At 51.9% G+C, this 24897-nt stretch overlaps 1 protein-coding gene across 9 annotated transcripts in view; it reads left to right on the forward strand.

Annotated features, from left to right (window-relative positions):
* Positions 1-24897, forward strand: part of Ttll9 (tubulin tyrosine ligase like 9) — a 55443-nt gene that overhangs the window by 19686 nt on the left and 10860 nt on the right. For 5 of the 9 annotated variants that reach the window (XR_008215378.1, XM_052725915.1, XM_052725914.1 and 2 more), the window contains exons 4-10: positions 4693-4804; positions 5775-5960; positions 13270-13338; positions 13685-13759; positions 15473-15563; positions 23460-23500; positions 24344-24431. Coding sequence is in view for 8 of the 9 variants with exons in the window: in XM_052725915.1 (XP_052581875.1) it covers positions 4693-4804; positions 5775-5960; positions 13270-13338; positions 13685-13759; positions 15473-15563; positions 23460-23500; positions 24344-24431 (662 nt within the window). In the remaining variant the exon portion in view is untranslated. The remainder of the gene's footprint in view (positions 1-4692; positions 4805-5774; positions 5961-13269; positions 13339-13684; positions 13760-15472; positions 15564-23459; positions 23501-24343; positions 24432-24897) is intronic. The other 4 variants (XM_052725918.1, XM_052725919.1, XM_052725920.1 and 1 more) reach the window with 4 other exon arrangements.

The raw sequence follows: 24897 nt of genomic DNA on the forward strand, positions 1-24897 counted from the left end.
GGCTGGAAGGTGGTTCAGAGAAAAGGAAACTGTCCCCATTTGCTGGTGTCCTTGGGTCCCACCTGTCTCTCTCAGCCTCTGTTCTCCGGTCAGGTGGCAGGGGATCTGAAGCTGACACTGTGGGAGTCATCCTCAATGGCTCATCCTAGACTGGCTGTTTTAAGAGCTGTCAAATCAGGAAGCGCCCACAGGCCAAGGCCTCTCCATCTCTTCATTCTCTGTGAACCCAAGTCTTGGCGGACTTACATTTATAAACAGTTAGGTCTTGGTTGAGACCATAAGCCTGTCTGTTCAGACTTAGAACAGATGTGGCCAAACATTACCTTTTCCTGCTTCCTGCTGAGGAATGGGCTGTGAAGCCTGAAATGGCAGCAGCCACTTCAGGAGCCAGACAGGCATCCGGGTACTTTAAGGGTGACAGAATGGGCAGGATCCCTGGCCTTCGTCAGTCATTTACTACCTTCCTCCATTATTAAAGAGTTTGGGGTTGGGGATTTAGCTCAGTGGTAGAGCGCTTGCCTAGCAAGCGCAAGGCCCTGGGTTCGGTCCTCAGCTCTGAAAAAAAAAGAGAGGCCACACAGAGCGAGCATGATGGAGGTATGTGCATGAAGACCTTGCAGTCTCAGGATGGATTCCAGTCCATGCTGTTCTACAAGACTTGGCTCTCCTGGGTCCTAGACTGCTCTTTGAGTTCAGCTCTGACATCTTGGCTTCCTCTGTGGCTTTCCTTCACATCCTTGAACACGCCCTTTCCAGCCCCGGGGCCCCATTCTGCTACAACCCTCTTCCACTGCCCTCTTTACGCTTCAGATCTCAGCTGAAGGGTCACTTTCAAAGGGTCCTTCAGCTCCCCAGTTTTGTGACTGCTTCGCCCCGAAACACACTTCACAGTTCCTTGCTGTGCAGTTATTTCTGTCTTGATTGTTGGGGATCAAGACGTATCTTGGTCAAACTTACTGGAGTGTTGGCAACATCTGGCCAGGTGTTTTGTCATTGTCACCCCCCCCCACCTACCCCCACCTCTCACTGGCACCCCTGGAGACAGCCTCCACACGTACAGATGAACAAACGGACAGACCTCCCCCCCCCAGGGATGCTGGGAGCGATGAGGTGCTGATCACTTTGTCCATTTGTATCCTCGTGTTCCTGGATCCCGCTGCTATCTTCCAGTGAACATAACCTCAGGAGACAGTTCTAGAACAAACTGCCCAGAGCTGCCCAGAGCTCAGGGCAGCCATGACAGTGACAGCCCACGGTGAAAGATCTACCTGTCACCTTTTGCTGTCCCCTCCTTCATCTCTCCCCTTTTTATTGAAAGGTAATTTCACCTATGAGAAAATAAACCCTTTTTTTAAAATATACAATTCCAGTCGGCTCTGTGAGTTCAAGGCCAGCCTGGTCAACATAGTGAGACTGTCTCAAAACAAAAACAAAAACTATACCCTGTCTCAAAAACAAAAACAATATCAAAAACCAGTTCCATGCCTATTTTTTCTTATAGCCCAGGACAGCCTTGAACTCCTGATCCTCCTGCCTCCACCTTCTGAGTGCGGGACTCCAGGCCTGCACCACCAGGCCTGCTTCAATTCCTGTCTTTTATGCTCATAACATTGTGTAATCCTCACTGTCCCACCCCAGAACATTTTCCTCTTCCCCTAAAGAAACCCCACCCTCCAGGAGTTCCTCCCAAGTTCCTTTCCCTACAGCCCAACCTCAACTTCAATCTGTTCTGCTCAACACCTCATACAAACGGAGCTGGACAATTACCCTTTGTCATCTTCCCTCCCTTCCCTTCCCTTCCTTCCCTTCCCTCCCTCCCTTCCCCTCCCTTCCCTTCCCTCCCTTCCCTTCCCCTCCCTTCCTTCCCTTCCCTCCCTTCCCTTCCCTCCCTCCCTTCCCCTCCCTTCCCTTCCCTCCCTTCCCTTCCCTCCCTTCCCTTTCCTCCCTTCCCTTCCCTCCCTTCCCTTCCCTTCCTTCCTTCCCCTCCCTCCTGCCCCCTCCCTCCCTTCCTGAGTCAGCATCTCACTAGTAGCCCTGGCTAGCCTGATATTCTCTCTGTAGCCTAAGCTGACCTCAGACCCTTAGTGGTCCTCCTGAGTGCTGGGATTATAGGTGTGAGCTGCCTTGCCCAGTTTGTCTGGTCTCGTTTCAAAGGCACAGCCATGTTGAGCATGAATTCATTTGCATCAGTACCTTACCCCCATCTCCAGTGCTGGAGGCAGAACCCAGGACCTCATGCATTCTAGGCTACACATCAGCTATTCATCCCCACCCCTATTCTGTCTAAATAATATTCCATTTCATAGCAGATTCTTCTTATCTATTTGTTAGCAGATGGACATTTGGGCTGTTTCCACACTGACATTGTTATAAATAAAGTCTGAATATTCACATACAAATTTTGAGTGGATATGTTTTTATTGTGGAATTATTGGGTCTTGTAGTAACTTTGTGTTTAAATTCTTGAGGAAGTATCAGAATCCTCTGAAGTGGCTTCTCCATTTCATGTTTCTAGCAGCAGCATACATAACCCCAGTTTTTCCACATCCTTGCCAATGTTCATTATTATCCATCTAAAAAAAGTGCCATCCAGGTACATGTTTACTGGGATGTCATGATGGTTTTTCATATTTTGGTGATTAATGATAACATTTTCTTGTGCATGTGGGTCATGTCTAAATCTCTACAGAAAACATCTATTCAACCCCTTAGCCTGTTTAAAAAGAAACTCAGAACAAAATCTGGAAGTGGGAAATTTTTATTAAAATTTTTAAATTAGCATCCCAAACAGTAAGTTTCGTGATGGTGTTGCCACACATGAACGTCACTCTACTTTGCTTGTATCCCCATTACTTCTCTTGTTCCTCCATCCTGCTGGCCCTCCTCCCTAAGCAGATCCTTTAATGCTTTCTTGACCCGTGGAGATGGGTAATTCCTGACAGCGCCACTCCATCCCACAGGCCATTTTTATCCTAGCCCATGTGATTTACTTGGGATTTCCCCAGAGACTCACTGGTTCCGACTTAAACACCAGCCTTTTGTATCATGTGACAGTGATTACCAGTTTGTCTCAGTACATATTATTTTCCCACTTAACACTCAATTAAAAGCAGGGATGTGGCTATTAAACTTTTAAAAAGTCATTTGGAGCTTGTTGGAAATACGGGGCTCACATGCTCAAAGACATTTCCACACAGTGGAAGGGACGGGAGAATTCCACAGCACCCAGCACCCCTGAAGGCCAGGTTCCTATGCACGGTTGGCATCCAGGAGAAACTAAGAGACAGTCTGGTCCCGAGCCTCTGGAAACTCCAACACCCAGCGGAACTTGTTGGCCACTGCTCCCCCTGCTCTATAGAAATCTCAGTGCTCAGCTACTCAGACATTTGGCCAGCAGCTCCCGCATGCAGGTCAGGGTTCACAGGAGCCACAGCGGAGTGGCTTGTCCATGTGCTGCTGGAGCATCAGCCCGGAAGCACCATGTCAAGGCCACCGAGTGTCAGCAGTCAAACGCCGTCATTTTTGTTCACACACTGAGAACTCATTGTACCGTCTGCTGAAGAAGGTTTTCATGGTTTCTCCGGGTCTCTGTAGCCTGTAGCCGCTGGGATGAAAAGAGACAGTGTAGGCCTTTGGGAAATACAATAGACCATGACATTTTTCCTGACTTGCTCAAGGTCAGGACTGGTTCCGTTCATCACTCCAGGTAGCCACCTACTCACTGCTGTATGTTTCGACTTCAGATCCCTCAAGGCGTTTTTCAAAACTCAGGCTACTATGAGCCTTAGGCTTTATTTTCCTATTTACAGTAGGAGGCCTAACTGGAATTATATTATCAAATTGGCCTCAATAGGAAAAAAAAAAAGCAGAGTGGAGAGTATTTAGTCAGGTTTCCATCGTTTGGGCAAAATATCTTCTAAGACAATCAACTTAAAAATGAGAAAAGATGCTGCCAGTAGTGGCACACACCTTTAATCCCAGCACTAGGGAGGTGAAGGCAAGTAGGTCTTTGTGAGTTCAAGGCCAGCCAGGGCTACATAGAGGACCCCCCCCCCTTTTAAGTAAAGGTTTACTTGATTCTGGAGGTCTTAGCCAAAGATCAGTTGGCCCTTTCCTCTTAGACCTATAGCAAGGCCGAACAGCATGGTGGGGCCTCATGGTAGCCAGGAAGCAAAGCCAGAAGCCAAAAGTCAAGAGCCAGAGAGGCCCTAAGAGCCTGCCCAATATCCCCTTCAAGGGCATGCCCCTCAATAGACTAACATCTTTCTTCTGGGCCCCATCCCTCAAGGGCTCCTCCACCTCCCAGTGATGCCAAGGCTGATGATACACCCCAGCCTTTGGGGGACAATCAAAATCCAAAGCAAAGTAGCAGGGCATGGGGCAGAGAGGGTGGATTTATTGTTCCACCACCCTATAAGGCAGCCTGCAGAGGCAGCAGTGGGTGACTGATGGACAGGATGTTCAAGCAGGGCGCACCCTGCACCTTAGGAAAAGGTGGGGACTGGAGCAGGTGTGACCAGTCTGTTGAGAAGCAATAAAAGGCCCTCTGGGCTCAGGACGGCTGTATCTGCTGGTGCCTCAGGGAAGGCAGCCGCTGTGGCCAGCACTTGCCCTCCACCCACTCGTGTTAGGTGCCGTGAGACCCAGCAATGCCTCAGTCCTCAGTCCTGACCCTTGTCTTCCTCACCGCAGTGAAGGCGAGTGGGATTTCTACTGGTGTGACGTCAGCTGGCTGCGTGAGAACTTTGACCACACCTACATGGATGAGCACGTGCGGATCAGTCACTTCCGGAACCACTATGAGGTGAGCCTCAGGTTCCATGCCTGAGAAGTGTGAATGGTTCCAGACCAGCAGGCTGTCTGTTGGAGTCCTTTTGACTATTCCTGCTACTCTGAGGGTGGAGGCTGGGTGGGCAGGAGGGCCAGCAAGATGGCACAGTAGGTAAAAGCTTTTGTAGCCAAGCCTGAGGACCTGAGTTCAATCCCCAAGACCCACATAATGGGAGAGACTGACTCCCAGAGGTTGCTCCCTGACCTCTGATGTATGTGGGTTCTATCAGTTAAATAATCAGAATACTAGAAAAGGGCTCAAAACAAAAACAAAGCTTATTGGCAAGTGTTAGAGCTCTCTAGACAGAGGGGGGCCCAGAGCTGGGTGCTGCTGACTCTAAGGGAGCCTGGGGGTTTTTCTAGGGTTCAAGTATCCCCATCTTGATAACTCTCCCTATACTTCCATTGGTCTTTTGTTTGTTTATTTGTTTGTTTGTTTGTTTTTGAGACATGGTCTCTCTATGTAGCCCTGGCTGTCCTGGAACTCACTGTGTAGACTAGGCTGGCCTCAAACTCACAGAGATCCATCTGTCTCTGGGATTAAAGGGGTGGGCCATTATGTCGGGCCCTCCATTGGTCTTAAGGTGTCCGAGTGTACCTCCTGTTACAGGGGTTGGGTTGTTATCTCTGTCCACAGACACGGAAGTGATTGTAATAGGATCCCCAGCCTTGGTGCATGGTTACAGAAATAGCTGTTGGTTGACTAGGGGCAGAGTAGTGCCCCAACACTCTTTTCCCTCTGTGGTGTATGGGTGAAGGGAAATGTCCTAACCTGGGGCAAATGGAAACTTACTGCTGAGGATAAAAGCTCAGAAAGTGGCCATCATGTCCTCTTTCTCTCATTTTAGCCGCCCCAATAAAGGTAATGAAATATTGTTTCTAAAAAGAGGGGGGCAAGGCAGGGAGCAGGAGGCTCACCGCCTGCCCTGTCCCCTGCTGCCCAGCTTACCAGGAAGAACTACATGGTAAAGAACCTGAAGAGGTTCCGGAAGCAGCTGGAGCGCGAGGCGGGAAAGGTGGAGGCAGCCAAGTGTGACTTCTTCCCCAAAACCTTTGAGATGCCCTGCGAGTACCATCTGTTTGTGGAGGAGTTCCGCAAGAACCCTGGAATCACCTGGATCATGAAGCCTGTGAGTGCCTCTGCAGGGAGAGTCGGGGGTGGGGTGGGGCCTGGGGTCCCAGGAAGGAATCCCTCCTGTCCCTTTGTGTAGTTTCCATGAAAAAGAAGCAACTCTGTCCCAGAACCATGCCATGGATGTCCTGCCTGAGCCCCCAGGCTGGGGAGCCTGGTGTAGGGCATTCCCTCCACATCCACACTCCAAGGCTTCTGCTCCCATAGAGAACCCCGGGACATGCAGGAAAGCACCTCCACAGGCCCCTCAGGCCTCCTGAACCAGACACTTGAGGGGTCCTGTACCCGGCTCTCCTGCACGGTTGCCAGCTGCAGTATGTTTGGGAACCACTGCTTTACACTCCTTCATTTTTAAAGGAATGTTTTAGATTATTTTTATTTTATGTGCATGCATGTTTGGCCTGCATGTGTATCTGTACACTACTTGTGTGCAATGCCCACAGAGGCCAGAAAAAGGTATTGGATCCTCTGGAACTGGAGTTATAGACCATTGTGAGCTGCCACGTGGGTGCCAGGAATTGAACCTAGGTCATCTGGAAGAGCAGCAAGTGCTCTTAACTGTTGAGCCATCTCTCCAGACCCTGCCTTCCAATTTTGCCACTCAGTATCACCTAAGACCAGGAGCAAGAGCCAGGGTGTTCCCTCATGTGAATTAGATCAGAGTGTCCAGGCTCACCCCATCTGCCCAGTGACTCTGCCTTTGAACCTGCTCCCGGGTAAGGCATATGCACACTCAAGTTTGCTTATTTTGTCCTGGCTGTCCTGGAACTCACTATATAGACCAGGCTGGCCTCAAACTCATAGAGATCCACCTGCCTCTGCCTCCTGAGTGCTGGGATTAAAGGCGTACAGCACCACTCCTGGCCACACAGGTTTGTGAAAGTGACCAGAGCTTCCCGGGGCAGGGTGAAGGGAAGGTGCTTCTTGGACTCTTGGAAATGATAAGGTATGGCTCACTGTTGTGCATCTAACCCCAAGCCTTTCATCTAACCTGTGTCCTTATGTCGAACAAGCACAGTGTCAGGGAAACGGAGTCCTGTGACAGTCCTGGGTCAGGACTGCCCCAGCTTACAGACAAAGCAGTAGGTGGTCCAGGGGGCCTTAGCTCAGGGTCACCCAGCTCTCAGGTGGCAGATAAAGAATTAAAATCCGGGCTGGAGAGATGGCTCAGAGGTTAAGAGCACTGGCTGCTCTTCCAAAGGTCCTGAGTTCAATTCCCAGCAACCACATGGTGGCTCACAACCATCTGTAATAAGATCTGGTGCCCTCTTCTGGCCTGCAGGGATGCGTGCAGGCAGAACACTGTATACATAATAAATAAATAAATCAAAAAAAAAAAAAAAGAATTAAAATCCAAGTACTTATGAGGCAAGGCAGGAGGAATGTTAAAGTTTAAGGCCAGACTAAGCTACACAGCGAGTTCCAGGACAGCTTGGGCCATACAGTGAGACCCAATCTCAAAATAGAGCAAGGAAACAAATCCCAGGCCCAGCTGAGCAGAAGCAGCACCAGTTTTCATCCTCCGCAGCCAGCACGCCTCAGCTCTGGGACACACACACACACACACACACACACACACACACACACACACACAGACGGCACTACCCACAGCTGCCTCAGCTATGGGGAACACACACACACACACACACACACACACACACACACACACACACACACACACACACAGACTTCACTACCCATAGCTGCCTGAGCTATGGGACACACACACACACAGACACACAGACACACACACATGAACAGCACTACCCACAGCCGCCTCAGCTATGGGACACACACACACAGACACACACACACACACACACACACACACACACACACACACACGGACAGACGGCACTACCCACAGCTGTCATGGTATTGCCATGACAAAGCAGTGGGCTGGGAAAGGAAGCCACCTACTATGCTGGTTCCCATTTAGCCGAAAGCCCCTGGGGCTGCCTGTAGCTCTCTGCTCATCCTCTTCCCCCTGCTGGCACCAGATCGCCTCACCAGCCTATTCAGAACTCTGGGGAAGAGCCAGGAGCCCAGGGGCCATGTGGACTAGTGTGTTTTCCTTTGTACTACCTTGCCCAAGCCAATCCCCCTCCAGGCACCTGTGCTAAGAAGCTACATCTTCACCAGCCAATCCCAAGCCTCTTCAGTCCCCTACAGAAGGCTGTGCCCTGCTACTCTAACCTCATCCTCTTCTTAGGCATCCTCTTAGGCACAGAAAACATGAGGGGGCTTTGGTAATGCCCCACTCCCAGCCCCCACCACAGTACCACTCTGTAGACTCTTGGTGCTGTAGGACCATCCATCTCTCAGCTTTACTCTCTTAGGGATAAGAAGAATAAGCCTTCGGCCACTGGGCATAGTAGTTCATGCTTGTAGTCCCAGCACTTGGGAGGTAGAGGCAGGAGGATCAGGAATTCAAAGTCATCCTTGGCTACAGAGTAAGGGCTTGAGTTTTAGCGTTAGCATTCATGTGAACACCAGATGTGGTGACTTGTGCCAACAACACTGAGGCGTTAGAGATGGAAGATCCCTGAGGATCACTGGCCAGTCGGCCTGGCTGAATCGCTGAGCCCCAGATCCCAGTGAAAACTCCTGTCTCAAAAAGTAAAGTGAATATGCTGGGTGTAACGGCCTGCGCCTTTAATCCCAGCACTTGGGAGGCAGCCGCAGCTGGATTGCTGTGTCTTTGAAGCCAGCATGGTTTACATAGATCTAGGATATCCAGAGCGACACAGAGAGACCCTATCTCAAAATGAAGAAATAAAGTGAACAGTTTCTGAGGAATGACATCTGAGGTTGACTTCTGGCTTCTACACACACGAGCACATAACAGGTACACAAACCACACACCTGTGTGTTTCCCAACACTTACAAATGTGCACACACAAATAAAAATTTAAAAAAAAAAAGATCAAGCAAACAAATAAACAGGTCTTTGGGTTTGGCCATGGAAAGCCCAGTCTAAGGGCTGAGGACATAGTTCAGAGGTAAAGTGCTTGCCTAGCCTGCCTGAGGCCCTAGGTTCAACCCTCAGCCCCAAAAAAGGTCAAACAAAAACAAATGGAATTTAAGTCCAGTCTAGTATAAAAGAAGTCACACACATCCAGCTTTTCTCCCACCTGCCCTTGCATCCCCACTTCTCTGCTGGGATAGAGGGCCTGGGCAGGGCGCAGACCCCAGGAGCACAGCATCTCTTCTAGCCACTCTCAGGGTATGAGGCAGCAGGTATGCGGGTCAGGACTGTGCCTGTCCGTCAGTCTGTGTGTCCATGAAGCTGCTCTAAGCCCCAGGTGGTGGTATCTTGGACAACCTTAGCTGTTCCCCACTCTAAGGCATTTTGTTCCTCTGCTGAGTCTGAATGGAGGTGCTGAGGCTGTCATTGAACCCTCCTGAGAGCTGTCCTGCGTGGTTGGTGAAGAGCAGAAAAACCATCTCCCAGGGGCTTAAGCAAGAGTGTGGGTCTTCTGAACTGTCTGTCTCTGTGTATGTGGGGACACGCACTAAGTGAGTCACAGAATGATGCTTTATTTAAAGCCAATTTTTATGAGACAGGATTGACATATGAAATCTGAGCAATGTCATGAAACTGGAGAGAAGCATATTCCCATGACACAACAGTGGCTTTCAGCCAGGGGTGGTGGCACATGTCTATAATCCCAGCTCTCGAGAGGCAGAGGCAGGAGAATGTTGGAGGCCAGCCTGGTCTATCAGGGAGTTCCAGGCCAGCCAGGGACACGTAGTGAGACTGCCTCAAAAACCCAAAACAAAACACAGTAAAGAATGGGGGCTTTCAAAGCGTAACATTTGAAAATTACAAAAGAAAGCAGCTATGCTGAAAAACAGTTATTAAAAACACATTAGTCTGGGCCCTCCGGGATGTCAAGAAAGACTAAATATGCCAGAGTTGTGCCTCTTGGAGAAGATGAGCAGGGCCAGGCAGATGGAGCTGAAAGACTGGGAGGGAAGGAGAGAAAGAGGGAGGGATGGAGGGGAGGGATGGAGGGAGGGAGGGGGAAAGTGTGAGAGAGAAGGTCCTGCTGCTGCAGAATGTGCAGCTGTCCTCCCATCCCCCCACCCCCACCCCGAGTTGCACTGTCACTGTCTGCAGAGCGCAGAGTGCCTGGGGGTGGGTGAGAGGGAGAGCACTCAGGGGAGTACTCTCCTGCAGTGGAGACCCATGCACTCTCCATGGCGCAGCTCACACACTATTAAGCATCCTCTTGCCCTCATTACATATTAAAGGGCCTAACAGCAGGTTCCATCCCTACAGTAGCTTCAGTCATAAGACACACAAGTACTCTTTTGACATCTATGAAACCGTTGTCACGTGGTATAAAGAGACTGTAATTGCTTCTGATGGTAAAGTCACAGGTGTGACTAACACGCCCAAGACGTGTTGCCAGCACACATCACAGAAAGAAATGCAAAAGTCTGCTTAGATATGAATAAAAAAATTAAAGATGAAAAAAAGTCTTCTCATTGAAGTTCCTAGACCCTGGGTGGCATTATTTAACAAGAACAGTCAAGCCAAGGAAGGTTTATTGGGTAGCTCAACCGTGCCATTCATTCCTACCCAGCAGGCAAGCTGCTCCTCCCGGGTCACAACATGGCTCCTGCAGCTCCACCTTCCCCTCATCACACTTCCACCTGCCACCAGACAAAGGAATACTTTGTCTTGCTTCTCCCTCGAAGAAGACACAGACCTCCCCCCAGCAGACTCCCTGGCATCCTGAAGGCCGAAGCCTGAGCCAATCACATGGCATTAGCATAGAGCCACCATGAGGACACAGACCCTCAGCCAAGGGCCCCTAGGAAGAGTTGATCAAACACAGTTTGTTGGGTGGGACGAAGTGGGAGAGGCTTTGTGGGAGACATTTACAAGCAACACTTCCCAAATGGCACCAGTATTCACAGTTACATAATGGATATGGTCTCTGGGGGCAGGGCAGGACTGATAAGGGAATAAGGACTGAGAGTGGCCACACTGGTATAAAATCAGTTACAAGGTCTGGTGAGGTGGCTGTGTTGGTAGAGTGCTTGCCTAGCAGGCCCAAGGCCCTGGGTTCAATCCCAGCACCAGACTGCACCTCAAGCTGGCAGCAGAATTCAGCAGCAGTATCCACATGGCTCTGGTTTTGCAGCCATAAAAGTACAAGAGTTGAGAGGGAGTTGTGGCAACTTTCATCAAGGTTCCAGAAAGTCATTTAGACCGTCAGTGTAGGGCAGGAGAGTGTTACCCACAAAGTGCCCCGAGAAGCCACTGTGTGAAGCTGGAGATGCTGTGACCAAAGCATGTCTGCCAGGGAGAGCCAAAGCATGGAGTGGAACAGGTCTAAGGGAAAGACTGAGCTGCGGGTGGCAGAGCTGGAGGGGTGGAGCTCCCCAAGGCTGTTGAGTCCACGTGAGCCCCAGACGCTGCCCTGGAGGCATTTCAGTCTTGCTTTGACCTTATATTACCTTGCCATACTCTATCTCTCCCTTCTGAAATGGCAATTTCTTTCTATGACATTGTGTGTTAGAAGTATATAACTTGTGTTTTAATTTTACAGGGGCTCAGAGTAGACTGTCTTGAGTGTCAGAAGAGACATTGGACCTAGAACTTCTTTGTGTTTTGTTTTTTTAGACAGGGTGTCACTCTGTAGATCAGGCTGGGCTTAAACTCAGAGGTCCACTGCCTCTGCCTCCAGAGTGCTGGGGTTAAAGGTGTGCTTCATTGTGAGTGGCTCTGAACTTAGGGCTTTTTGCTTTGTTTTATTTTTTGAGAGAGGGAGGGTCTCACTATGTAGCTCTGGCTGTCCTGGAACTCAGAGATCTGCCTACTTCTGCCTCCTGTGGGCTGGGGTTAAAAGACGTGAGCCACCATGCCTAGATTGGATTTAGGAGTTTTGAACAGAACTGAGACTGTTAAGACAGTGGGGAGGCTTTTGAAGTCAGAAGGAATGCAGTTCACACTGGGATGGCCACCGTCCTGTGGGGCCAGGGCAGGGTACTGTGCTTAAAGTGATGTGTTTGTGTGCCAAGCTGGCAGAGCTTAGACTTGTGATGATAACACATTGTCAGCTTCACCGGATTAATAAACACCTACAAAATTAATGAGGCACACCCTTGGGGTGTCTAGGCGTGTGTTTCCAGAGAGGTTTAATTGACCAGAGAAGATCTACCTTGGATTCCCATGGGCTTGTGTCCCAGAGTGAATAAAGCAGGGAGAAAGGAAGAGGCATTTGTCTTTCTCTGCTTCTAGCTCTGCCCAGATGTGAGCAAACCACCTGCTGTCAGGCCTTCTGAAGCCTGGAGGGCCTGGGGCCCCTGCTCAGAGAATGGAGGGAAGGAGGCTTTGCACTCACTGGGTGCATTCATGCCAGAGAAAAGAGGCCTCCCCAAGGTCCTGCTCAGTAGCTCAGATAACTAAAGGATTGAGCTGGCACCAGAAGCCAAAGCTGGTCTCAAAGGCCACAGAAGCCAGGCCAGATAGCAGGTCTAAGCTCCATACAGGTTCTGCTGGGAAACGTCAGCCATCTAAGTGACAGATACAGCGTAAGTCCTGGGAATGGTCTGTAGCTCAGTGGTAGATTGCTTGCTTACTAAAAGCCAGATCCTGGGTTTGATCCTCAGCAACACACACACACACACACACACACACACACACACACACACACACACCCGCATGCATATGTGCATGCATGCACGCATGCACGCACGCGGGCACACACACACACATGCCAACATACCTTGCTTAACAAAACTATCCTGCAATACCAGTGAACTGTGGGGTGTGGAGAGGGTGGTGGGCAAGCTGGCAGTGTTCCTATGCAAGGCCAGGCGGGTGAACATCTCAGAAATCAGGAACACGACAAGATATAAAAAACTCCCCCAGCCCCCTCGCCTCTGGGAGGCCATGAATTACCTATGGCAGGGTGCAGTAAAGGCAGAATGATTCCAGTACTAGCCGAAGCAAAACCTAATTAGGAAGGCAAATTGATTTCCAAAAAAAGCATTGGATGATATGTTCCAGGACTGACTGCGATGGTTTCTTAAGTGTCTGTCCTTCTGCATTATTCATGCAAATGTACGTCTTTGTAGCAAATCCCAGCTCACTTTCCTCCTTCAGCCCCAAGGGGGTTGAATGGCCATTCCTCTGAGTGGAGACTGGAGCCCATGGGGAGATGGACACAGAGATGAGCTGGGGAAGGCCCTGGGAATGGGGGCCAGGGAGGGACCCTGAGATGAGCTCTGCCTTTCTCCATCCCCCCCCATCCCCCCCCCCCCCCCCCCCCCCCCCCCGCCCCGGTCAGGTCGCCCGATCTCAGGGGAAGGGCATCTTTCTCTTCCGGAGACTGAAGGACATCATGGACTGGAGGAAGGTGAGCCCCCCTTTCTCCTTCCTCCTCCAGGAGGAGGCCACACCTTCCTTCCCCCAAAGCTCACAGGGTTGCCTGACAAGGTTGCCCACAAGAGCGTCAGCCCTGGGTTCAAATCCTGACCTTGCCCTACTCTTTAGTGCCTGCTGAGGATCCGATGTGCTTATGAGCAGGATCCCAATCAGCAGCTGTGCTCTTAAAAATATGACCAGGGCTTTCTGAACCCTGCGGCTGACAGCGGTGCTGGGGGTGGGGAGCAGGAAGACTCAACTCCCAGAGGCTACAAGCAAGTGCTTAATAAATGGCTCTCCCATTACACACATGTCTATGTATCCTGTGCACCTGTCAGGGCACTGTGGGAAAGAAGCTCACCATTGTGGAGGCGCAGCCTGCCCGTACCAATGTGAACCCCTCAGCCAGCCATGTGAGTAGAAGTAGTGAGGAGGGGCCTGGGAAGGATTGGCCTGGCTGGGTAGGAGGAGGCACTGCCCGGACAGCCAGAAGCCCCTAGTCCATGTGCTTACCACGGGGTGGCTTGGGAGCCCAGAGAGTGTGTGACTCTGGGGTTTGGTCTTGGCTCTTCATGAGGTCATTGAGATAGGGTTGAGGGGTCACAGGGAGGGTTGTACCTGGGAGTGCTGCTGTCCCCTGAGCTGGTGGGTAAGAGAGGAAGGGGTTCCCCTGCTCTGAGGTTCTCCCGGGAGCACTGTGCTGGAACTTCTACATCCGTGGCATGGGTGATTTCTCGTCTCAGGCTAAGCCCTGGACTCCCAAAAGGAAATTGATCCTCCCTCCTTCCCTCCCCGCTTCACCTCTTTCTCCCTTCCTTCCTCCTCCCTTCCCTCGTCCCTTCTTCCCTACCTCCCTCTCTGACAGAACCCAGAGCCTTTACACACTAGGCAAGTGATCTGCCACTAAACTCACCAAAGGGCTAAAAGTCTGAAATTTCATTTCCTCTGAGAATTGAAGGGCCAAGAGGGCATGGTTCAGTGGCAGCTGCTTGTCTATCAGACACCTTGCCTTCCACCCCCAGCTCCAACAGTACCACCCCCTCGATGGATTAAACTATAGAACACACAAATTAGCATTTTAACCATTCACATACATGGGGGGGGGGGCGGCAGAGGTTGAGTGTCTTCCTCAATTACCCTCCTTACTTTGGAGACAGGGCCTCTCACTGAATCTGGAGCTCACCCATTCAGCTAGACTGGGGGGCCAGTGAGCTCCAGGGATCCTCTTGTCTCTGCCTCCCCAGTGCTTACATCCCTGCTTGTGTGTGGTGTTCAGGATCTGAACTCAGGTCCTCATGCTGTGCACCCAGCAGTTTACTGACTGAGACCCCTTTGACATTTTTCCGTGTTCAGTTCTGAAGTGCCGGGGGCATTCATCTCGTATACTTGTCTCAAAACCCCATGGCCAGAGTTTTTGCACCACCTCAAGTCCAAACTCTACCCATTCCACACTGACCTCCACCACCCTGCTGCTTTCTGAGGCCTTTGACGATTCTGGTGACTCAGAGAAGTGGACCCTGTGTTGCTGCCTTATTTCATGCAGGCACTGGCTTCAGGTTTTATCCATGTCACAGCATGTAGTTTCATTTCCCTTTTATCAATATGAATGTAGATGTCAATGTCCACATGTGGCCAGCGGCTGCCTTCTGGGGCAGCACAGGTCTAAAGAGTAACTCAGACTCCAGGCTCAAACTACATTTGGCTCCACATCCCTGCTGGACCTCTGGCCAGGTGTGTGACTTTGGACAAGTCACCCTACCTCTCTGGGCTTCAGGTGTGCATCTGTAAAATGGGAATAACATTAGTTCTTACCTGAGAGGATCGACGTAAGGATCCAATCAGATACCCCAGGTATAGTGGCTGGCATGGCACCCAGGACACAGGGCCCTCTCGGTGTGTGTTACCGATTAGTGTTATCACAACCAGAACACAGGGCCCTCTCAGTGTGTGTTGCTGATTAGTGTTATCACAACCAGGACACAGGGCCCTCTCGGTGTGTGTTACTGATTAGTGTTATCACACCCCGTACACAGGGCCCTCTCAGTGTGTGTTGCTGATTAGTGTTATCACAACCAGGACACAGGGCCCTCTCGGTGTGTGTTACTGATTAGTGTCATCACACCCAGGACACAAAGAATTCTGATGACCAGAAAGAAGAGATGCCAGTGGAGAACTATGTGGCTCAGCGCTACGTGGAAAACCCCTACTTGATAGGAGGTAAGATGGTTGGGCTGTGTCTGTCCCGTGCCCTCTGAGCACTCAGTCAACTCCTAAGTCAGCAAAGACCGGGCCTGTCGTCAGGCCTGAAAGGGGACAGGGACAGAGACCTGTCCTGTACTCTACTCCTCCTAGCTGTGGCCTGTGCATGATAACTCCCCCAGCCTGGCATGCTCTTCCCACTCCCGCTGGGGCCGGGGAAATTCTCCTTGGAAGCCAGTTCATTCATTCATTCATGCTTTCTCCTTGGAAGCCAGTTCATTCATTCATTCATGCGTTCTCCTTGGAAGCCAGTTCATTCATTCACGCTTTCATCCAACAAAACATTTACAAAGAGCCCCCTAGGTGCCAGCCACTGTCCGGGACTCTGCTCTAGGAGCCTGTGCTCCACATGAGCAGGCAACTGCAAGCCTGAAGAAGTTCAGCCACACATGGGGATCAGGGAACCAGGTCACCTCTGGGATCTCCTGAGCAGACATGGAGGAAGAATGCTGTGGGAGAAGCCACTGCCAGGGCAGAGGCTGCTGGGGAACAGTTCCCTTCCTGAAGCCCGGGCAGCTGCCTTGTGTAACATGAATCTTAAAAGGTCTTATTAATAAAAACAAACCTGGTGCCAGTTATTGGGATCAACGCTAAATGATCAGAGAAACAGAACAAGCCACAGCTTCCTCACCTCACAATTCCTCAACTGATCCTGTTTCCTCAGACTGGAAGCCTCTGTGTCCTCATCCAAATGGATCTCAGCTGAACTGCTTCTTGAAAGCCTGAAAGCTTAACCAGCCTGTTCCTGGTCCTCACACCTTATATACCTTTCTGCTTTCTGCCATCACTTCCTGGGAGTAAAGGCATGAGTCACCATGCCTGGCTGTTCCCAGTGTGGCTTTGAACTCACAGAGATCCAGATGGATCTCTGCCTCTGGAATGCTAGGGTTAAAGGCGTGTGCTACCACTGCCTAACCTCTATGTTTAATATTATGGCTGTTCTGTTCTCTGACCCCCAGATAAGTTTATTGGGGTGCGCAATATATTGGGGAACACAATATATCACCACATTTCCCCTCTTTTGTCTAAAATTTAAAAAAGCTTATAACTAATACAAGAAAAACTATATCCAATAAGTATATACAATATATAGTCAAGAATTACATTAACAATGTCTAGTCCATTATCATTAGACAAATTTAGACAAAAAACCCCTATATATATATATCCAGTCCAGTAACATTTGATAAACTCAGACAAAAATTTCATTACTTATCCTATTTAAAACAAGTAGTTCCTTTTTATTTTTTTATTTATTTATTTTTTTTGGTTTTTCGAGACAGGGTTTCTCTGTGTAGCTTTGCGCCTTTCCTGGAACTCACTTGGTAGCCCAGGCTGGCCTCGAACTCACAGAGATCCGCCTGCCTCTGCCTCCCGAGTGCTGGGATTAAAGGCATGCGCCACCACCGCCCGGCTTGTAGTTCCTTTTTAAAAGTAGATTCAGTAATTGACCTTTTTATCTTATCATATCCATATTCTCCTTTTTCTTTTCATAATAGATTCAATAATCTACCTTTTGTCATTTTTATATCTTCCCCCTTTTTCTTTTTAGAGTAGATTCAATCATCTACCCATTTATCCTATTATTTCTTTATCTTTTTTTCTCAGAGTAGATTCAATGACCTACCTCATATCTATATTCTCTTTTTTCTTTTTTAAACAAAAACTGAATCTAATCTCCTTGTTCAGCGTTTTTCCTGACCATTAACAATTAACAACTTGTAACCAATCATCATAAACAATGACAATTATCCATAAGCCATAAGTTTTTTGAATGATCAAAAAACACCCACCCCACCTCTTGGGAATGTGGGCGTCATTTTCTTAACATTACTTCCTGCTTTCTGGGGGTAAAGACATCTTTAAGGAATCCTGAAAAGAAAATTTTTGGGTTAATTGTCAAGTCCTGAGAGAGTTAGCTGTATCATTTGTCCAGTCTCTGCATAATGGGAAAATGTAGGGCTTGTCTCAAGTCCTTGCTCGAGTAGTCTATGAATCTGGATCATCTCAGCTAGCCATCTCGAAATTGTCCTGAGTAGTTTGTAGTCCAAAGTCAATCTTTCCGTGGTGTTAATGGCTTTACCATAGTCCATGTGGAATCATCGTTGTGGGTCCCATCATCCTTTTGAAGATTTCAAAGTTGCCGTTAGACGTGGTCATGGTTTCCTGCAGATTTTGTGTGTGTGTGTGTGTGTGTGTGTGTGTGTGTGTGTGTGTGTGTGTGTGTGTGTGCCTCCTCTGTGGTTTGGAGCAATCACAGTCTGATAAATGTCTGTCTCTCCGAACGATGAACATTCTTCCCTAGAAGAGAAAATCTTCACAGAAATTTCTCCCCACCATTTGTCTTACCAAACTTTTCCAAACTGACCTTTGCCATGTAACACGATGGTCCTGGCAATTCTTCTCTGAACAAGCAGCAATAAACCCTTTGTCCCAGGTAGCAGCATCACTGCAGTCACCAACAGGATGAGAAGCAGCCAGCAACTTGGAGCAGCAGCCTGTGCCTCCATGGTCCCACCACCGTTTGTGGCTCGGCCCCGGCTGAAGCTTCTCCTTAGCAAGCCTCCTAGGCCGACTTCAAACTTGGGATCCTCCTGCCTCTGTCTCCTTCAGCAAATCCTATGGGAATGCACCACCACAACCGGCCGAGTGTAGCTCGGGGCAGAGCTGGGGCTTACAAGGCCACAGGCAGGCAGCTTTTTCATTAACTCATACCACGAACGTTGGGCACCAGATGTAGCATGAATCTTAAAAGGTCTTATTAATAAAAACAAACCTGGTGCCAGTTATTGGGGTCAGCGCTAAATGATCAGAGAAACAGAACAAGTCATAGCTTCCTTACCTTGCAATTCCTCAACTGATCCTGTTTCCTCAGACTGGAAGCCTCTGTGTCCTTATCCAAATGGATCTCAGCTGAACTGCTTCTTGAAAGCCTGAAAGCTTAACCAGCTAGTTCCTGGTCCTCACACCTTATATATCTTTCTGCTTTCTGCCATCACTTCCTGGGAGTAAAGGCATGAGTCACCATGCCTGGCTGTTCCCAGTGTGGCTTTGAACTCACAGAGATCCAGATGGATCTCTGCCTCTGGAATGCTAGGGTTAAAGGCGTGTGCTACCACTGCCTAACCTCTATGTTTAATATTATGGCTGTTCTGTTCTCTGACCCCTAGCTAAGTTTATTGGGGTGTACAATATATTGGGAGACACAATATATCACCACAGCCTCGGGCTTTCCCCTGTGTTTATGGGTTACCTAAGGGGTCTCGCTGTAGCCATGCTAATGCCACCTGCCTCCCCCCAGCCCCTTCCCTGTCCCCTGGCAATGACCCTGGGTGGTGGGGGTAGCCACTAGGTCTCTTCTCTTTTTTTCCTCCCCCAGCTCTCTGTCCTCAGTCAAGACCTTGCCCTTGAACCCCAAATCACTTGGGACTCTCCCAGCAACTCCATACCAGTGTGCCTCAGATTCAAAAGTGCTCCCCAGTCTGGCCACTCTGCAGCTTCTCCACTCAGGCCATGGCTTCTCCTCCCCCAAGCTGCTAAGCCAGCATCTGGGAAGTGTCTGGTGCCTCTGGTCCGTCCTTGCCACTGTCCTCTCCTTTTTAAATCTGTGTTTATTATTTTAATTATGTGTAGGTGCTTGTGTCTGTGTGTGGTATGTGCTGGTGAGTGCGGGTGCAGAGGCAAGAGGCATCCAGTCTCTTGGAGCTGAAGATAAAGGAGGTGTGAGCCCCCCGATATGTGTGCTGAGTGCTGAACTCAGGTCCTCTGGAGAGCAGTACACACTCTTAACCACCGAGCCATCTCTCCAGTCCCCTTTCTACTGTTCTTCACTAGGTTCCACAGTTCTAAAGCTGTCTGTCTGTCTGTCTGTCTGTCTGACCACCTCTCCTTCCACTGTCCCTGTCTCAGCTTGCTGCTGTCTCCCTCCTGGATGGCTGTACTGGTCCCACGGTGCTCCGCTGCCCCGGTCCCTTAGACTCCACACAACACAGTAGCCTGTAGCCATCCCTCAGGACCTTGAGGTCCTGGTGGAGTGTCATGCATGGTGGTAGACCATCATTTTGTTTCTTTTGCACCCAAGGGGAGGAAGGGGTGGAGTCACAGGTGGGAATGGAGGGAAGGACTGAAGGCTGCTATGAGAGAAGGCAGGGCCTTCTGGGCAGAAGGAAGCCAGGTGAGGAGCCAGGTGGCCTGCAAACCCTCTAGCCAGTGGTTCCTTGTGGTTTGTAGAACAAACCTCAAAGACTGCATGGAGATTTGTCCTGTCTGCATCACTGTCCTCATCCGCACGTGGCCTGGCCCCTGTCCCCTGCCTCCCCTGTCACCTGTCTCCTGTCACCTGTCTCCTCTGTCACCTGTCTCCCCTGTCCCCTGCCTCCCCTGTCCCCTGTCTCCCCTGTCACCTGTCTCCTGTCACCTGTCTCCTGTCACCTGTCTCCTGTCACCTGTCTCCCCTGTCCCCTGTCTCCCCTGTCCCCTGTCTCCCCTGTCACCTGTCTCCCCTGTCACCTGCCTCCCCTGTCCCCTGTCTCCCCTGTCACCTGTCTCCCCTGTCACCTGTCTCCCCTGTCACCTGCCTCCCCTGTCCCCTGTCTCCCCTGTCCCCTGTCTCCCCGTCACCTGTCTCCCCTGTCCCCTGCCTCCTGTCACCTGTCTCCCCTGTCCCCTGCCTCCTGTCACCTGTCTCCCCTGTCCCCTGTCTCCCCTGTCACCTGTCTCCCTGTCACCTGTCTCCCCTGTCACCTGTCTCCTCTGTCCCCTGCCTCCTGTCCCCTGTCTCCCTGTCCCCTGTCTCCCCTGTCACCTGTCTCCTGTCACCTGTCTCCTGTCACCTGCCTCCCCTGTCACCTGTCTCCTGTCACCTGTCTCCTGTCACCTGCCTCCCCTGTCACCTGTCTCCTGTCACCTGCCTCCCCTGTCACCTGTCTCCTGTCACCTGCCTCCTGTCACCTGTCTCCTGTCACCTGCCTCCCCTGTCACCTGTCCCCTGTCACCTGCCTCCCCTGTCACCTGTCTCCCCTGTCACCTGCCTCCCCTGTCACCTGTCTCCTCTGTCCCCTGTCTCCCCTGTCCCCTGTCTCCCCTGTCACCTGTCTCCCCTGTCACCTGCCTCCCCTGTCCCCTGTCTCCCCTGTCACCTGCCTCCTGTCCCCTGTCTCCTCTGTCCCCTGTCTCCCCTGTCCCCTGTCTCCTCTGTCACCTGTCTCCCCTGTCCCCTGTCTCCCCTGTCACCTGTCTCCCCTGTCACCTGCCTCCTGTCCCCTGTCTCCCCTGTCCCCTGTCTCCTCTGTCCCCTGTCTCCCCTGTCCCCTGTCTCCCCTGTCACCTGTCTCCCCTGTCACCTGCCTCCCCTGTCCCCTGTCTCCCCTGTCTCCCCTGTCCCCTGTCTCCCTGTCACCTGTCTCCCTGTCACCTGTCTCCCCTGTCACCTGTCTCCCCTGTCACCTGCCTCCCCTGTCCCCTGTCTCCCCTGTCACCTGCCTCCCCTGTCACCTGTCTCCTCTGTCCCCTGTCTCCCCTGTCCCCTGTCTCCCCTGTCACCTGTCTCCCCTGTCACCTGTCTCCCCTGTCCCCTGCCTCCTGTCACCTGTCTCCCCTGTCCCCTGTCTCCCCTGTCACCTGTCTCCCTGTCACCTGTCTCCCCTGTCACCTGTCTCCTCTGTCCCCTGCCTCCTGTCCCCTGTCTCCCTGTCCCCTGTCTCCCCTGTCACCTGTCTCCTGTCACCTGTCTCCTGTCACCTGCCTCCCCTGTCACCTGTCTCCTGTCACCTGTCTCCTGTCACCTGCCTCCCCTGTCACCTGTCCCCTGTCACCTGCCTCCCCTGTCACCTGTCTCCTGTCACCTGCCTCCTGTCACCTGTCTCCTGTCACCTGCCTCCCCTGTCACCTGTCCCCTGTCACCTGCCTCCCCTGTCACCTGTCTCCCCTGTCACCTGCCTCCCCTGTCACCTGTCTCCTCTGTCCCCTGTCTCCCCTGTCCCCTGTCTCCCCTGTCACCTGTCTCCCCTGTCACCTGCCTCCCCTGTCCCCTGTCTCCCCTGTCACCTGCCTCCTGTCCCCTGTCTCCTCTGTCCCCTGTCTCCCCTGTCCCCTGTCTCCTCTGTCACCTGTCTCCCCTGTCCCCTGTCTCCCCTGTCACCTGTCTCCCCTGTCACCTGCCTCCTGTCCCCTGTCTCCCCTGTCCCCTGTCTCCTCTGTCCCCTGTCTCCCCTGTCCCCTGTCTCCCCTGTCACCTGTCTCCCCTGTCACCTGCCTCCCCTGTCCCCTGTCTCCCCTGTCTCCCCTGTCCCCTGTCTCCCTGTCACCTGTCTCCCTGTCACCTGTCTCCCCTGTCACCTGTCTCCCCTGTCACCTGCCTCCCCTGTCCCCTGTCTCCCCTGTCCCCTGTCTCCCTGTCACCTGCCTCCCCTGTCCCCTGTCTCCCCTGTCTCCTGTCCCCTGTCTCCCCTGTCCCCTGTCTCCCCTGTCTCCTGTCCCCTGTCACCTGTCTCCCTGTCACCTGTCTCCCCTGTCACCTGTCTCTCCTGTCCCCTGTCTCCCCTGTCACCTGCCTCCCCTGTCCCCTGTCTCCCCTGTCTCCCCTGTCTCCTGTACCCTGTCACCTGTCTCCCCGTCACCTACCTCCTCTGTCACCTGTCTCCCCTGTCACCTGTCTCCCCTGTCACCTGTCTCCCCTGTCACCTGTCTCCCTGTCACCTGCCTCCTCTGTCACCTGTCTCCCCTGTCACCTGCCTCCTCTGTCACCTGTCTCCTGTCACCTGTCTCCCCGTCACCTGTCTCCTGTCACCTGTCTCCTCTGTCACCTGTCTCTCCTGTCACCTGTCTCCCCTGTCACCTGTCTCCCCTGTCACCTGCCTCCCCTGTCACCTGTCTCCTGTCACCTGTCTCCCCTGTCACCTGTCCCCTGTCACCTGTCTCTCCTGTCACCTGTCTCCTCTGTCCCCTGCCTCCCCTGTCACCTGTCTCCCTGTCCCCTGTCTCCCCTGTCCCCTGTCTCTCCTGTCACCTGTCTCCCCTGTCACCTGTCTCACCTGTCACCTGTCTCTCCTGTCACCTGTCCCCCCTGTCCCCTGTCTCCTCTGTCCCCTGTCTCCCCTGTCACCTGTCTCTCCTGTCATCTGTCTCCTCTGTCCCCTGTCTCCTGTCACCTGTCCCCCCTGTCACCTGTCTCCCTGTCACCTGCCTCCCCTGTCCCCTGCCTCCCCTGTCACCTGTCTCCCTGTCCCCTGTCCCCTGTCTCCCCTGTCACCTGTCTCCTGTCACCTGTCTCCTCTGTCACCTGTCTCTCCTGTCACCTGTCTCCTCTGTCCCCTGTCTCCCCTGTCCCCTGTCTCCCCTGTCACCTGTCTCTCCTGTCACCTGTCTCCCCTGTCACCTGTCTCACCTGTCACCTGTCTCCCCGTCACCTGTCTCCTCTGTCCCCTGTCTCCTGTCACCTGTCCCCCCTGTCACCTGCCTCCCTGTCACCTGTCTCCCCTGTCACCTGTCTCCTCTGTCACCTGTCTCCCCTGTCACCTGACTCACTTTCCTTTCTTTTCCCTCCCTGGCCCAGGCTCTTTGACCATCTGTATCTAGGTCCAGCCAGAAGGTCCTACCAGCCTGGACTGGGCCTTCACCTGTCCGTGTGTTTGTCAGTCAGTCTCCACCTCTCATAGGACTTTCCTTGGCCACTAAGCCTCCAGCCTTGTCCCAACACTACCCACCCATCCTCTCCCTGTGCCCTGTGTAACCGTGCTTGGAGCCTCAGACAGGCAGAGCCCTGACTGTCTGTCCATCTCCGGATATGATCGGAAGCCTAGCCCACCGTCCGACAGCCAGTCAGTGTCTGTTACACACACCAGTTCTTTCCCACAGGCCGCAAGTTTGACCTGCGAGTCTATGTTCTGGTGATGTCGGTGAGTTACCCAGGCCGGGCCTCCTGTGAGCCCAGGGATGGATAAGGCCACTGAGGTGGATGTCCCTAGTGTTACATCCTACTGCCCGTGTCCAGAGCTGTATTTCCCACCTCTCTCACTCAGCTCTGCAGGGAACCTTAGCAAACATGTACTGAGCATCTACTGAGCACCAGGCCCCAGCACTCAGCAGGTGCCTCTCACTCCATTGTAACAACTCAGTGAGTCCTTCGGTTACTAGCCTCATCTTACAGATGAGAATGGATGCATAAAGGTTAGCCAAAAGAGTGCTTGGGAGGCAGAAGTAGGAGGATCTCAAGTTCAAGGCCCGCTTGATCTCCATAGTGAGTTCCAGGCCAGTTGTATAGCAAGATCCCGACTCAAAAAAGTAAAAGCAAAAACAGACACAGAGAGGTTGAATGACTTGCCCAAGGTCACACAGCAGGTAACTAGCCAAACTGGGATTCAAATCCAGACACCTGGGCCCCAGAGCCTGCTGTGTTCCCTTCACCCATTTATAGTCCATTCATTTATCCATTCGGCACCTAGTTAACCTTCATGATGTACACTCTACTGGGAACAAGAATTCAGTGTCTCCGGCTTAGCCCATCCCTCAGGATCTTGAGGTCCTGGTGGAGTGTCATGCATGGTGGTAGACCATCATTTTGTTTCTTTTGCACCCGAGGGGAGGAAGGGGTGGAGTCACAGGTGGGAATGGAGGGAAGGACTGAAGGCTGCTGTGAGAGAGGGCAGGGCCTTCTGGGCAGAAGGAAGCCAGGTGAGGAGCCAGGTGGCCTGCAAACCCTGAGCATCATTTCCCTTTTCTCTCTCCCTCATCCCTACCAGTACATCCCTCTGCGGGCTTGGCTATACCGTGATGGCTTTGCCCGGTTCTCCAACACCCGCTTCACACTGAGCAGCATCGATGACCATTGTATCCTTCCAATGATATTCCTCCCCGTCCTCTCCTCCAGCCAGCCTCACCTACCCCGGAACTTTTCCACCCCAAGGATACTTCCCAGGTTCCCTGGGATCTGAGCACAGAGTCCCTGCTCAAGACCGGCTCAGTTCTTTCTCTCTGGGGGTTCCCAGGCTCTCGGGAGAGGGATCTGCTCAGAGCAGCGCCCCTCAAATGTCTCCGCTGGATAGTGGTCTTCATGGGTGTCCAGCACTCAGGTTTACCCGTGTGCATAGGAGCAGACAGGTTGAGCTTCGCAGAACCTCTGCACCGTTCCTCATGCACTTTTCAGTGCTCACCTCACTCATTCACTCAAATACAGTCCCTTCTTCACTACCCGATGGGTGGACACCCCACTGTCCTGCCAAGCTAGGGGAGAAGGAGGATGTGTGTGAGGCTGGTGGGCATGTAAAGTGCTGTAACCCTCAGAATGAGCTGATAA

The sequence above is a fragment of the Peromyscus californicus genome, unplaced genomic scaffold, assembly GCF_007827085.1.
Source record: "Peromyscus californicus insignis strain IS unplaced genomic scaffold, ASM782708v3 Scaffold_7__1_contigs__length_154581171, whole genome shotgun sequence".
Lineage (NCBI taxonomy): Eukaryota > Metazoa > Chordata > Mammalia > Rodentia > Cricetidae > Peromyscus > Peromyscus californicus.